The 12,997-nt window shown below is 48.6% G+C and overlaps 1 protein-coding gene across 2 annotated transcripts in view; it reads left to right on the forward strand.

The window, feature by feature from the left end:
* Nucleotides 1-12,997, forward strand: part of Sec3 (exocyst complex component Sec3) — a 327,711-nt gene that overhangs the window by 83,681 nt on the left and 231,033 nt on the right. For both annotated transcript variants that reach the window (XM_068356333.1, XM_068356340.1), the window contains exon 2: nt 12,393-12,563. In XM_068356333.1, the coding sequence (XP_068212434.1) occupies nt 12,402-12,563 (162 nt within the window). In that variant the 5' untranslated portion in view covers nt 12,393-12,401. The remainder of the gene's footprint in view (nt 1-12,392; nt 12,564-12,997) is intronic.

The following is a 12,997-nucleotide window of genomic DNA, read 5'->3' on the forward strand; positions in this document are numbered from 1 at the left end:
GACCTCGACCTCTGCAGGTAACCCATGCTTCTTTGTGCTCCTAGTATTAAGCTTAATACTGTTGCGTCTCCCATACCCTGACGAGGTGGTATGGGGAACGTCCTATCCTAGAATTCCTATCTGAAGGTCTCAAGGTCAACTTCATAGGACGAGTCACACTCTCCTCCTCACACTGCTTATGTAGGCCACTCGTTCCTAGCGATGCTGTGTGTGTATTCTTCAACCTCAAACCCATGACCTTGCCCTTCCAGAGGTCTCCTCAAGGTCATTAGTTCTTCAGGGCATGTTCACCCAGGGTCTTGCCCTTCTGGAGGTCTCTTTCAGAGCATTAGCTCTTTGGAGAGTGTTCCAAAGTTCTTCAACTTTGCGAGATCCTTCCTCTTCAGAGGGGGATCTTAGATGCCTCTGGTATCTCTCTTGAGTTCGTCTTGGAACTTCTAGACCTTTCTACAGCCATAATCTTCAGAATACAATAGCTGTGTTTTCTCCCATCTACCTTTGCAGTCTTTAGAGGGAGAGTTTTCTAGGAGTCTTCCGAAGAGAAGCCCCCTTTGGTTCCTGTTTCTCCGGAATTTCGTGGAGCTTCTAGACCCTCCATCTGGTATTTGACATCCCGGGATCTTAAACCAGTCAGTTTGGTTGTAGGAGCTGCCTCCCACCTCATGATGAGTCTCCTATTAAAGGATGAGAGTTTGTATTCATTTAGGAACAAATCACAAATTTTAAAATTTATTTGTTCCGTAACCGAAATACAAACCACGCTATTTACATTGGGTTTACCTTTTAGCGCAGCTGAAATGGCGAGCCATTAGAATTTAACGAGGGTGTATTACCCCCGCGCTAGTTAGCGGGGGGTGTAGGGGAGTGGTAGCTAGCTATCCCTCCCCCCCCCCCCCTCACACACAGATGAATGCTCACTTTCACTTTTGGCTCGGACTGTGACAGACGTCTCTGTCTTGGTCCTCTCTTGGCAGCCATTGTTTGTTTTGTCTTTACTTAATCGCTTACTTTTCTTTTACTCAATATATATGTAAACATGTTTTCATGTTTGTATATATATTTGAGTATAGAAATCAGTAAGTTTCCTTTTCAGAGTTGTGTGTGTAGTGCACGATATCTACGTGGAGTCCTCGGCAGTTAGGCCACCACGGCGTAATTTTATGGGTGGCGATCGAGTTTGACTTCGGTCTTTCTCTCTCTCTCTCTCTTAAGGTCGTTCACCCTTTTACTACGTGTTACTACGCCCTTGTAGCTTCCTTTCCGTGTGGGGGGGTTGCTACGCCGTACGTTTGTCTCAATTAGTTTATGAATCTAATTGTAGTTGTTAATTTTTCAGCTTGTAGAACGATTCCTTTCGGGGTTTTCGTTCTTTCTTTAGTGTTCATTCATTTTTAAATTACATAATTACATAGTTTCATAATTATAATTGTTATAATTCTGTTTTGGTTACAGCTCTCCTTCCGTGAGTGTAAGTGGTTGTGAGGGCACGTGCCTGTTGTGTAATTCTTGTTTCCTTTCCCTCGGGATTCCTCTTCGGAGCCTTCCCGGGGGAATGAATGTGTACTAATGATTTTTGTTTTTATTTTTTTTACAGTTACCGATCTAGTTCGTTTCTGTAATATGGCGACGGTGTGAGCTGTCTTGTTGAGGCCTGGGGATTCGGCTGTTGCTGCCTCCCCCCTTGTATTTTCGTCAGGGGCGTGTCTCCTTCTACTGGAAGTACTCCCGTGACGACGGACAGCTCTCCAGTTCATTTTAGAACTCTCAGGAGGCTTGCCTCCTTGGGCGGGTAACTTTCCTTCCGAGGGAAGTTTTTCCTGTCCAGGCTTGAGTTTTTACCCTTTTGGGGGGTTCTTCTCTTGCCTTTTTTTCGTGCGACTATGCTCTTGGTGCTGAGCGGTCACACCTGCAGTTTCGCTCAAGGGGCTGGGCAACTGCAGGAGCCCCTCTTCGGAGGATTGCTCCTTTTAGGTCACTGGCTGACCAGTCTCTTCTACGAAGTGTTTCTCTTTCGTTCGCGAGAGAGTACACTCATAGAGACTCCTCTTCGGAGGATTCTTCTGCTGCTGTTGCTGTTGGCCTCCTTCGCCGTAAGACCCACCGTCCGCCTCGTCGTAAGGGCCTCTCATCTCCCTATAAGGGTGCTAAGAGGCGCCTTTTTGAATCTCCGTTTGCAGCCTACAACTCCTTCTTCTTGATCTTCCGCCTTGGTGCAGATGGACAGCAGTCAGATCTCGTCTTCCCACGGGCAACGGTCTTCCCGAGGGACAACGGTCTTCCAACGGACATCAGTCTCCCGGCGGACAGGCAACGGTCTTCCGATGGACATCTGTCTCCCGACGGACAACGTTCCCTTCGGGGCAAAGGGTTGCCTCCCACGGGGGTTCTTCCCTTGCGTGTCAGGGTTCCCATGCGCACCCTTCTGCTGTGTTCTCTCCTGCTCCTGCTCAGTGTTAGCGCACAGGCGCTCTCCTGCTCATCAGCGCTTCCTGATCGCTAGCGCTCTCCTGTTCGCCAGCGCTCTCCTGTTCGTCAGCGCTCTCATGATGATCATCCCTGCTGTTCCTGTTGGTTCTGTTGGTTCCTGTTACGCGCCCTGTGCGCCCACGTTCGCCCTCCCGATCTAGAACTTCGGTTCAGGTCTGGGTCAAGGACTCTTCTTCGATGCGCAGGCTTCCACGCTTTGCCTTCTGCTCGTCAGCGATCATCAGCTCGCCAGCGATCATCAGCTCGCCAGCGATCATCAGCTCGCCAGCGTTCACCTGCTCGCCAGAGCGCACAGGCGATTTTAGTATCGCCTATTCAACAGCGTTCTACACGTCAGCGATCACCTGTCTCTCGGCGATCTCCGGATCGCCCGCGTGTGTTACAGCCGGCGCGCCAATGTTCTCCAACGCTTCTGAAGAAACATAGTTCGCCAGCTACTAGCTCGCCATCGCGCGATCGCCCACCTGCGCATGCTGCTCGCCATCGCGCGATCGCCCACCTGCGCATGCTGCTCGCCATCGCGCGATCGCCCACCTGCGCATGCTGCTCGCCATCGCGCGATCGCCCACCTGCGCATGCTGCTCGCCATCGCTCGCCATCGCGCGATCGCCCACCTGCGTATGCTGCTCGCCATCGCGCGATCGCTCGCCATCACGCGATCGCTCACCTGCGCATGCTGCTCACCATCGCGCGATCGCTCACCTGCGCATGCTGCTCGCCATCGCGCGATCGCTCACCTGCGCATGCTGCTCGCCATCGCTCGCCAACGCGTCGACATGCCACAACGCGCCATCGCCAACCTGCGCGTCAGCGCTCACCAGCTCACCACCGATTGCCTGTTGATCCACATCGCCAGCGGTCTTCCTCGCCCACGTGGCAGCGCGTTTCCTCGCCATCGCGCTAACGCTTGCGTTCACCGCCTCGGACTCGCGCTCATTCACCTGCCCACCCTCGCGACCGCTCGCCTGCGCGCCCGCGCGACCGTTCGCCTGCGCGACCGCTCGCCTGCGTGACCGCTCGCCTACGCGATCATTCGCCTGGGCGCCCACGTGCCTGTACGTCTACGCTCATGCGCATCCGCGCACATGCTCTCCAATGTTTGCCCGCGCGCGAACCAACGGTATTCCATCGCGCGGACGGACGGTGTTCCGTCGCGCGAACCTACGGTGTTCCGTCGCGCGAACCGACGGTGTTCCGTCGCGCGAACCGACGGTGTTCCGTCGCGCGAACCGACGGTGTTCCGTCGCGCGAACCGACGGTGTTCCGTCGCGCGAACCGACGGTGTTCCGTCGCGCGAACCGACGGTGTTCCGTCGCTCGAACCGACAGTGTTTCTTCGCACGAACGTCGGCTTAATTCTTGCAGTATCCATTGCTCGTCTATGGGTTATCGCTCGCCGACTACCAGCTCTCGCCCTTCCTACCACGCTCGCCCTCCTTCTGCGCTCCTTCGCTCACCTTCGTTTGCGTTCCTGCGTGACCGCGCATGGGGGCTTCCACGTTCGCCCACGCGCAAATCTTTGAATTACCATCGCGCGAGCTCCAGGGCGATTGCGACTACTATTCCCATTGGGGTTTTCGCGGCATGGCCAGCCTGGCGAGTTCTTCTGGAGCGTATTTCCAGAACACGGCCTCACCCCGTAAACGCAGAGCATGGCACTTGCAAGAATAGGAAGAAACTTCAGGGAGGTCTGAGCAACACTCCTCTTTCCAGAACCTGGGTTAGCCCTTCCCCGTCATTCCCTGGAAGGTTTTTTGGCGGGGGGCTTTCCGTTCGAGATTTCTCCATCGGCCAAGGGGTGACTGCTTACCCCTTCCTCTGGGGGCTTACCAGGTCCTTTCCCTCCTCGGTTACGGCCCGAGGTTTGGTTCAAGGAAGCTACAGGAAGATCATGGGTACTTTCCTCCTCTCGGGCTCAGGCACCTTGGCCTTTCGTCGTTAAGTATCTAACTTGCGGACAAGCTCGATGTTGTACCATCTGGACGCGCTGACTGAGGGCTTCCTTCGGGTGTCTCATCTGTGGAGGTCGACAACCTCAGACACCCTTCCATCCTTGAGAAGAGTTTGTTTGTGCCCAAGGACAGAGACTTAGACATCGGCTGTGCGGAGGAAATCGACTTCCGTTTTCACTCCTCCAAGGCGCTTTCTTCCAGACTCTGCAGGGCTCCAGCGCCTTTTTCTTTCAACCACGTCGGCCTAAGTTATCGGCTACGACAACTGAGACAAGGTGTCCAATTGCAGTTTCCTCCTGTCAGGAACAGATGGCACTGGAGGCTCCCCCGGGGGGGCATAGTCCTAAAAGGAGCGGCAGAGTTCACGAACTCTAGGATTGCAGGTTTCTCGCTGGAAGGATGCTTAAGGTTACTCATCCGGATGACAGCTTCCCGATGCCCATTCCCGCACGATCTCTGTGATCAGCCAAGGATATCGCGCCTGCCGTCTCTGTCAGCGAATTCAGTGTCTCTGTACCTCTATGCCATAGCGTCGGCAAGAGTTGCCCGGTTGGGCAGAATGATCCATACCTTAGGCGAGGGTCCTCTTCAGTCGATCCTTTCTTGTAAGGAAGGATCCGAGAGGGGAGTTCCGTAGTCGACCTCTCAGCCCTGATCAAGTTTGTCGAACAAACTTCGGCCAGCGTAGAACAGCAGAATCGATCAGACTGGTAACGAGGCGACAGGACTCCTTAAACCCTGGATCGGAAGGACGGGTACTTTCAGTTTCCATTCCATCCATCTTCCAGGGAGCTCGTGGAATTCAGCCTAGACTGCAAGTATTCCTGCTTATGATGCAGTATGGCTATCCCGCCGTGGCATAGCAGGTTTTTTTCCCCAGAGAACTCTCCCTGCTTTCCTCATGGCCGCTCAGGTGCAGGCTTCCGCCTCCTTTGCTTTTTGGAGGGCTGGTCAACTCCGGTAGGCTCGGGTTCGACCTTCTTCAGCGCCGGGACAAGCTTCCGGATGCTTACCATGAGTGTGGCTTCATGGTATTTTGCTTGGAGCCTTCTCTTCTTCTGCCTCAACATATGGAGTATCTGGCCATGATATTGAGTCAACGGCCTTACCACGTTGGAAACCCCGCTTCTCGTCCGTCCAGCAAGGTTAAGCAACGTCGGTACTTGGATGGGTGACCACCTGGGGATGCCAGATTCTGTTGCCACATCCTCCGAGCCTTCCTTTCAGTTGACTGTGGCAAGACTGAGGAGAGTCGCAGTACCTGTTCTCAGTCAAGCGGAGCTTTCAGCCCTACCTTGGAACGTTTCCTAGTTCTCCTTTCCTCATTGACCCGTCTATAGTCCGAACAGTCGCCTCAGGATAAGTTCCATGTGGGGCGGTCCAAGTTCCGGTGGTTTCAGGCAACGTTTAACCGGACTTCCTGGCCCCTATGGGACCAGCGGAACTATTAGACCTGCAATGGGTGTTGACCTATGGAACCTCTTGATGGTAGTGGATATTCTCGTCCTTTCCCCACATTCTTGATGCTGTTCTCGGACTCGTCAAAGGAAAGGGGGGGGGTGGGGCATGTTCCGGTCCAGGCCTATGGTCAAGACCTGAAGGATACCTCTCCATCATTCAGGCAGGCTTAGGGGCCGTAGTCTGGCCCCTCTACAGATCCTACAGCTCCTGCCGAGTCGCTCCGTGCGCGTCGACTTCATGATTCTGGCGTGTTCTAACCAGCAGGGGACGCATTTTCACACCTTCACATCTTACAGTAGAGATACCGGGATGATTGAGATACTCTCAATACCACCATCGGCTCTCTCATTCCAGGCAGAGGAATGTTCTCTCCGACTATCCGAGCAGAGCCTCGTAGAGAGAGTGTACCTGGGGGTCTTTGACCTTGAGTAACCAGTAAGTCCTGGTCTGCGGGACCTGATCGCGACAGCTTGGAACCTCAAGCTTCCACTGTTCTTCCCCCCAGTCTCAGACCCCGAGACTCTGGCAAGATGCATTCCGGTGATGGTGGGACAACTCCGACGCCTGCGTCTTCCCTCCTTTTTGTCTGTGGACAATGGGTCTCAACAAGACCAGGTTGTCTGTCAACCTTTCAATGGGAGAGCTCCACTGGGACTATGCGCAGAATGGTTTCTGGACCCTCTGCTTCCCCTGACGGAACTCCCGGGAGAGCTTCTCCCACGGCGCAGACTACTCAAACAACCACACTGCAACATCTCTCCCGAACCGGGGCGTCGCTTCGGCTTCATGCCTGGAGACACTACGCCTCCTCCTCAAGAAGAGACAACCCGCTACAGTCGCGGTACGGAGGTCGCGTCATCTGCGATAGTCATCCGCAGGGGTCTCCCAGGCAAAGTGAAGAGTCTTCGGTGGTTGGTGCCGTGGGAGATATACCTCTTCCCTTGAGGCCTCTTCTCCAGCAATAACGGCCTTATTGCCTTTCGGCGGGAGGAAACTCCTTTCCACTCTCGGCAATGAAGCCTGTCGCTCAGCCTTTTCCTGACCTTCAGGCTTATAGGAATAACTTTTTCCTGCCCACTGGATCTTTCCTCGCTCATGCGAAGCTACGATTGTCCCTGCCCTAGTCGGAGGAAGACCTCCAACTTGGAGCATGGCTCGAACTTTTTAGTCCCTTAAGAGATCTTCTCAAGACCCTTTACGACAGGCCACGGATTGTATGCCGCCTTGGGTCTCCTGCTCACTCTGGCCACAGTCAGTGTGTAAGCAATCTTCTTGGTCTCGTACGACTCCGCCCTTTCTAAGGAAGAGGGGAAGGCAACATTCAGGTTCGCTCCTGAGTTGTTGGCTAGACTCAGAATCTGGGGGTCCGGCCCTTTGGTCCAATTCCTTCAAGATTTTGAGTCTCCATTCTGTATCTGATGTCCCAAGACCTTCTCTTTCTTGCCAGTAAAGAAATCGAGAGGTTAGCTTTGGGAACAGCTGCAGTTTGTCCTCAGTTGCAGCCGATTTGGGAGCACAAGGAGGACACGGGGGAGAGTCACCAGTATACCTCTTCAGCCCGGACTCAAGGACATTCATCTCGACCTGTCTCCAGACCCTCCCCCGTCACGTCGCCCTACAGCACGATGTTGGATACATCGCAACGTCCCTCGCCTCCGAGTAATACTACTCTGTGACGCAGGTGCTACAAGCTGGAGTCTGGAAGCGTCTAATGACCTTCGCAGCCCGCTTCCTGCAGGGCGTGACCCACAGGAGTCTCGATACGTTTTCTATCGCTCTGTGGTGGCTACACAACAGCTGGTCTAACCTCAGGCTCCTTTTTGGACAGGTAGCAGAAGGTTGAGGGCATTGTTATCAGGTTTTAGTCTGCATGAACGAAAGGAGTATGTCTGGCCCTTATTTCTTTCTTCATCATCCCCTCTACGGGGAAGCAGCATCCTGGTCTCTGCATAGCTGACCTCAAACCTCTGCAGGTAAACCATGCTTCCTTGTGTTCCGAGTATTGAGTCAATACTGTCGCGTCCCCCATACCCTGACGAGGTGGTATTGGGAACGTCCTAACCCAGAGTTCCTTCTGGAACTCCAGGTCAACTGCCTAGGACGGGTCACACTTCTTCCTTCACACACAAGCTTATGTAGGCCACACGGTTCCTTGCGGAGCAAGGAACTTGTGAGGTGCAGGGACTCCTTTTCTCGAGTGCGACTCACTCGGATTTTGAGTCCCCGGGTAAAGCCAAAGCCAGTATGGCTGGGGACTTTCCACCCTACCTAAGGGGTAAGTCACCCAATGTAAATAGCGTGGTTTGTATTTCGGTTACGGAACAAATGACAAATTCGAAGATAATTTGTATTTTTCCTAACCATACAAACCTTAGCTATTTACACATATTTGCCCGCCAGCCCTGTCCCCCAAGACAAGTCCTACCTCTAAGTGAAAGTGAGCATTCATCTGTGTGTGAGGGGGGGAGGGGTAGCTAGCTACCACTCCCCTACCCCCCCGCTAACTAGCGCGGGGGTAATACACCCTCGTTAAATTCTAATGGCTCGCCATTTCAGCTGCGCTAAAAGGTAAACCCAATGTAAATAGCTAAGGTTTGTATGGTTAGGAAAAATACAAATTATCTTCGAATTTGTCATATTACCTTACAAATGAGAGTCCTTTAAGTCTCACTTCCTGCCTCAACCACCTCGCAGGCCCTAGGTAAAAGTCACAGTGATGTCTCCATGTGCTGCCCACCAGTAACCACTGACATATATTAAGATCCCAACAACTGAATTCCAGCCAAGCTGAAATCATACTCCTTTTAAAGGACTTATGTTTGTATAGTTAGGAAAATACAAATTACTTTTAATTAGAATTTATATTTCAGGCCTAAGAATTCACTGTTATGTAGCTGGTTAAGGAAGATCCTGTCTCCTCCACTCTCTTGACAGAGAGTATAAGGTTGGATAAGATAATACTTTGTATGTACAAACAGGAAGAAGGGAATGCCAACATCAACATTTCCCTTTACCTTTTCTCCTTCCTTTATCTCCTTTCCTGAACTGGTCAGGTTTAAGGCCTTGAAAAGACTGTGCATGCAAAGGGATCTTCCAAGAGGAATAAGTTGCGTGTGACTCTGATCCGGGTCTAGGGAATGTTATGGTGATCTTTCTTTGACCTGATTCTGCTAACAGTGCTGCATCTCAAAGCGTAACTGCACACACACTCGAAGAGAAGAGTCAGAGCAGTTCTACGCTTCTTCACTACCAGCTGCATGTCACTCCTTTGCCAGAATGCCTTGGAACATGGAACACCGCATCAATATGTTCCATAGCGTCTGAGTTGTCTTTGGACCAACTTGTTTTGAGCATTGGAACATCATGGCATCCTTCCTCTTCAAAACCTAGTTGGCTCACTGGTTTGCTGTCTGATGAGCTAGAAAGGTTGCCACCTTTCAGTTAGATAGGGCTAGTCCCTTTTATTTGTCCTCTGAATCTGGGGTTGATAGCCTTGTCGTATGTCATGACGCCTGACCACCTGTCAAGCCATGAAACTGCATGGAGGCAGGCTAAGGAAGAAGACGCTATGGCTGATGACTCGGATGCCAAGAACCACATACTTTCTGGTGTAAGTCTCTTCAAGGGGAGACCCCTTGCCAGTGTGCAAACTGATGGAGCAACCTACAGAGATGATGATGACAGAAGATTATGGCACGTAGAACTTTCGCTGCCCTGAAAGTGCATGTAAGGAAGATCTTGTTGGACTGACCTACAACGAGTGTATTCCTAGATCCAAAAGTCTGATCATCATCTCAATCCAAGGCCAAAGTAGCAAGATCTGACCATGGTAACTCTACAGTAGAGACAGCCTCAAGCTTTGACTCAGAGTTAGAGGAGGAAGAGTTGGAAGAGGATGAAGAGCAAACTCTCTTCTTCCTCTTACCAATTTTCTCTGTAAACAGAGAAGTTAAGGTCTGAGCAACCATCAGCAATGCTCTCCCAAGGAGAGAGACCACAGGGGTTGCTCCACAGGAACCACAACACTGTGGATTATTGTAGGAGGGGAAGTGGTAGGTGCACTCAAGGTCACTCCTAACAGGGACTGGGGCTATTATTATTATTATTATTATTATTATTATTATTATTATTATTATTATTATTATTATTAGCTAAGCTACAACCCTAGTTGGAAAAGCAAGATGCTATAAGCCCAAGGGCTCCAACAGAGAAAAATAGCAAATGATTTGAAAAATGATTAACAATTAATTATTTAAAAACAGTAACAACATCAAAACAGGTACAGTATTTCAATATATAAACTATAAAAAGACTTATGTTAGCTTGTTCAACATAAAAACATTTGCTGCAAGTTTTAACTTATGAAGTTCCACCTAGTCAACTACCCAATTGGGAAGATCATTTCACATCTTTGTCACTGCTGGAATAGGGAGGGAAGGAGCCACAGGCTCAGGGGTTACAGGGACAGTGGTGACAGAAACAGAGATAACCATCACAGGAATGACAGAAACAGAGGTAACCAACACACGGGGTACAGGTACATGGGTGATAGGCACCAGGGTGAATGGCGCTGGAGGATTCTCACTGGGGTGACTAACAAATAGGTGACATTATTTGTTTTCACTGTCTCCGGAGTTTGTTTACTTCCTGTAACTTTTGGTACTTAACTCTCACAAGGGGTTGAGTCTTCTTGGCAGCCTTTGCTGTTCTCTGGTGCATTGGTTATGCTGCGATGATTACCACTTGGATCACTGGTACTAGGATCACCTCTGCAATCACTTTATTCACCACTGCTTTTACTATCACTTGGGGACACAACGAGAGGTCACTTAAGCTACCGGCTCTTTCAAAAAATACATTGATGAGCTACATGCAAAACCTAAGGAAGGTTTACACGGCAATAGGAGAATTTCCAGGATATGCTGTTGTGTAATAACCACTGGGGGATCTCCACACTCCATCAAACTTTGAAAGACTCACCGATGCACATACGAGGTCTTCCTGCCCCTGACACATACTCCTTGGTAACCAAGTGTGGGACTTATGCCAAGGAGCTTCAGGTACTATTGAGCTTGATGCAGAAAGAAACATCATCTTTGGTGTTGTCAAGAATGATGCTGAAGATTTAGCCTTATTTTTCTTTCTCATAGAAAAAGCTTGTCACTGAATGGGAGGCCATAATCTGCTCTTGGCACATGGGGATAAATGTGAACAGTCATACCCCTTACAATAAGCGCAGAGGGAATGTGGATTTACGGCTGTCTAGCCACAAAGTGGTCGTAGCATCCACCCTTTCCCCGCATTTACAAAATTCTTGCTTCACATCCATGATTGAATTCAGACACAATCATCCACTCTGAAAGAGAGAGAAGATTCAACCTTCGAGAGGTAGCTTTATTACATCTGTACTTATTGCATCCAAAGGCAAAAGTGAAAATCCTTTGATAAGAAAGTGTGGTAGCCTAATGGAAACATTCCAGCCTGGTGTTCTGCTAGACTTAGGTTCGAGACCCGCTCAAGCTCGTTAGTTTCTTTAGTGTCTGCAACCTCACCATCCTTGTGAGCAAAGGATGATGGGTCTGGGGAAACCTATAGGTCCACCTGCTCGGTCATCAGCAGCCACGTCCCTGGTCCTTGCATTAATGGAAAGGGGGCTTGGGTGCTGAACATATGTATGTATGATCCGTCTCTAGGACATTGCCACTGTCTATCCCCTCTGCTGTTCATGGCAGCCTTTAAACCTTTAACCGCATATCATTAACTACCTCCTTAACAATCTCAACAGCCGTTCCAGCTCAACTTAAGACACTTACCTACTTGTATGAGCAAATTTTCAATGACTTAAATAGGATTACTGACAGGTTCATATTTTCTCTGAAAATGCAGGGAAATGTAATTTACTTATGTAATGCACCAATTAGGAAGAATAACTTGATGTTTTGAGGTAATATGATTGAAAAATTTTACGCTTGTGAAGTTTTGAATGGTTTTGCTTTAGTTACTATACACTATTTATACCAGATTTTCTTTAATTTTTGTAATTTTTATCTCATTACCATCTTTCATAATAATTTTGGTCATATCTCAGGTGATCATGTGGTACCTGCCTTTAGCAAATTGAATAGCAGGAATAATTAAATGCCAGTCGGGATCATTTCTTCTTATACTCCGTCACATGAGGAACACCTAGAAAGATAAAAATATTAAAAGAATAATGAAAATATCAGTGGTAATGATGAGGATGATGAGAATTAAAGTGCTGTACAATAGTAAAATAACTTTAATAGTAATGATAATAATAGCAATTACATGATAATTCTGAAGAAAAGGATTTATTATGCAATAGTGATAATGATAATGAAGGTACTCTAAGAATGATGATAGTAATGATAATGATGATATATCAAAAGTACAGTAATAGAAAGAATAATGATAACATTTCAAGTAGTAGATGGCTTGTGATTGATAATTCTTTCTTCCCTGTGGGTTTTAGGATTAAAACATGGCAACGATTCGCCATAGTCTCCAGCGGGATGTTTTTGAGCCTACTGAAGAACGTTTGATTGGAGTCCTGTATGTTACAAAGCCAGGAAAGAAAAAGAAAACCAGTTTTTTGTGTGCTACCATAAATAAGGAAAAACCAGTTAGTGCTACTGTTCATCAAGTAAGTGTATTCAGTGAATTTTGTAGCAATATTTCAATGTTTTATAACTTATTTCATTTAGATACAGAAATCTGTGGTATTTTTTTTTTATTATTTTGTATGTTTTTTCATTATTTTTTGTATTTTTTTCATTTTCTTTTGATATCTTTATAGATTTAAGCTTTTATAAACCCTCCCAATACTCATAAACCTGCTATACACTTAACACTTTTTAAACTAAAACTTTTTCTGTAAACACATTCTTACATATATATAAATGAAAAATTAAGATTGGAACACTCACCATTGAAGATACGTAAACTCCATCCTTACAACGGCCTTATTGCTGGAAGTTACCACTTTTCACTATTTTGTTGGAAGTGACATTTGCTGTAGTCCTTATTTTCTTTTGGTCATTCTTGATTTAGTGAATGGTGGTTGTTCTAGCACTATAT

The sequence above is a fragment of the Palaemon carinicauda genome, chromosome 2 (genome assembly GCF_036898095.1).
Source record: "Palaemon carinicauda isolate YSFRI2023 chromosome 2, ASM3689809v2, whole genome shotgun sequence".
NCBI classification, from domain to species: domain Eukaryota; kingdom Metazoa; phylum Arthropoda; class Malacostraca; order Decapoda; family Palaemonidae; genus Palaemon; species Palaemon carinicauda.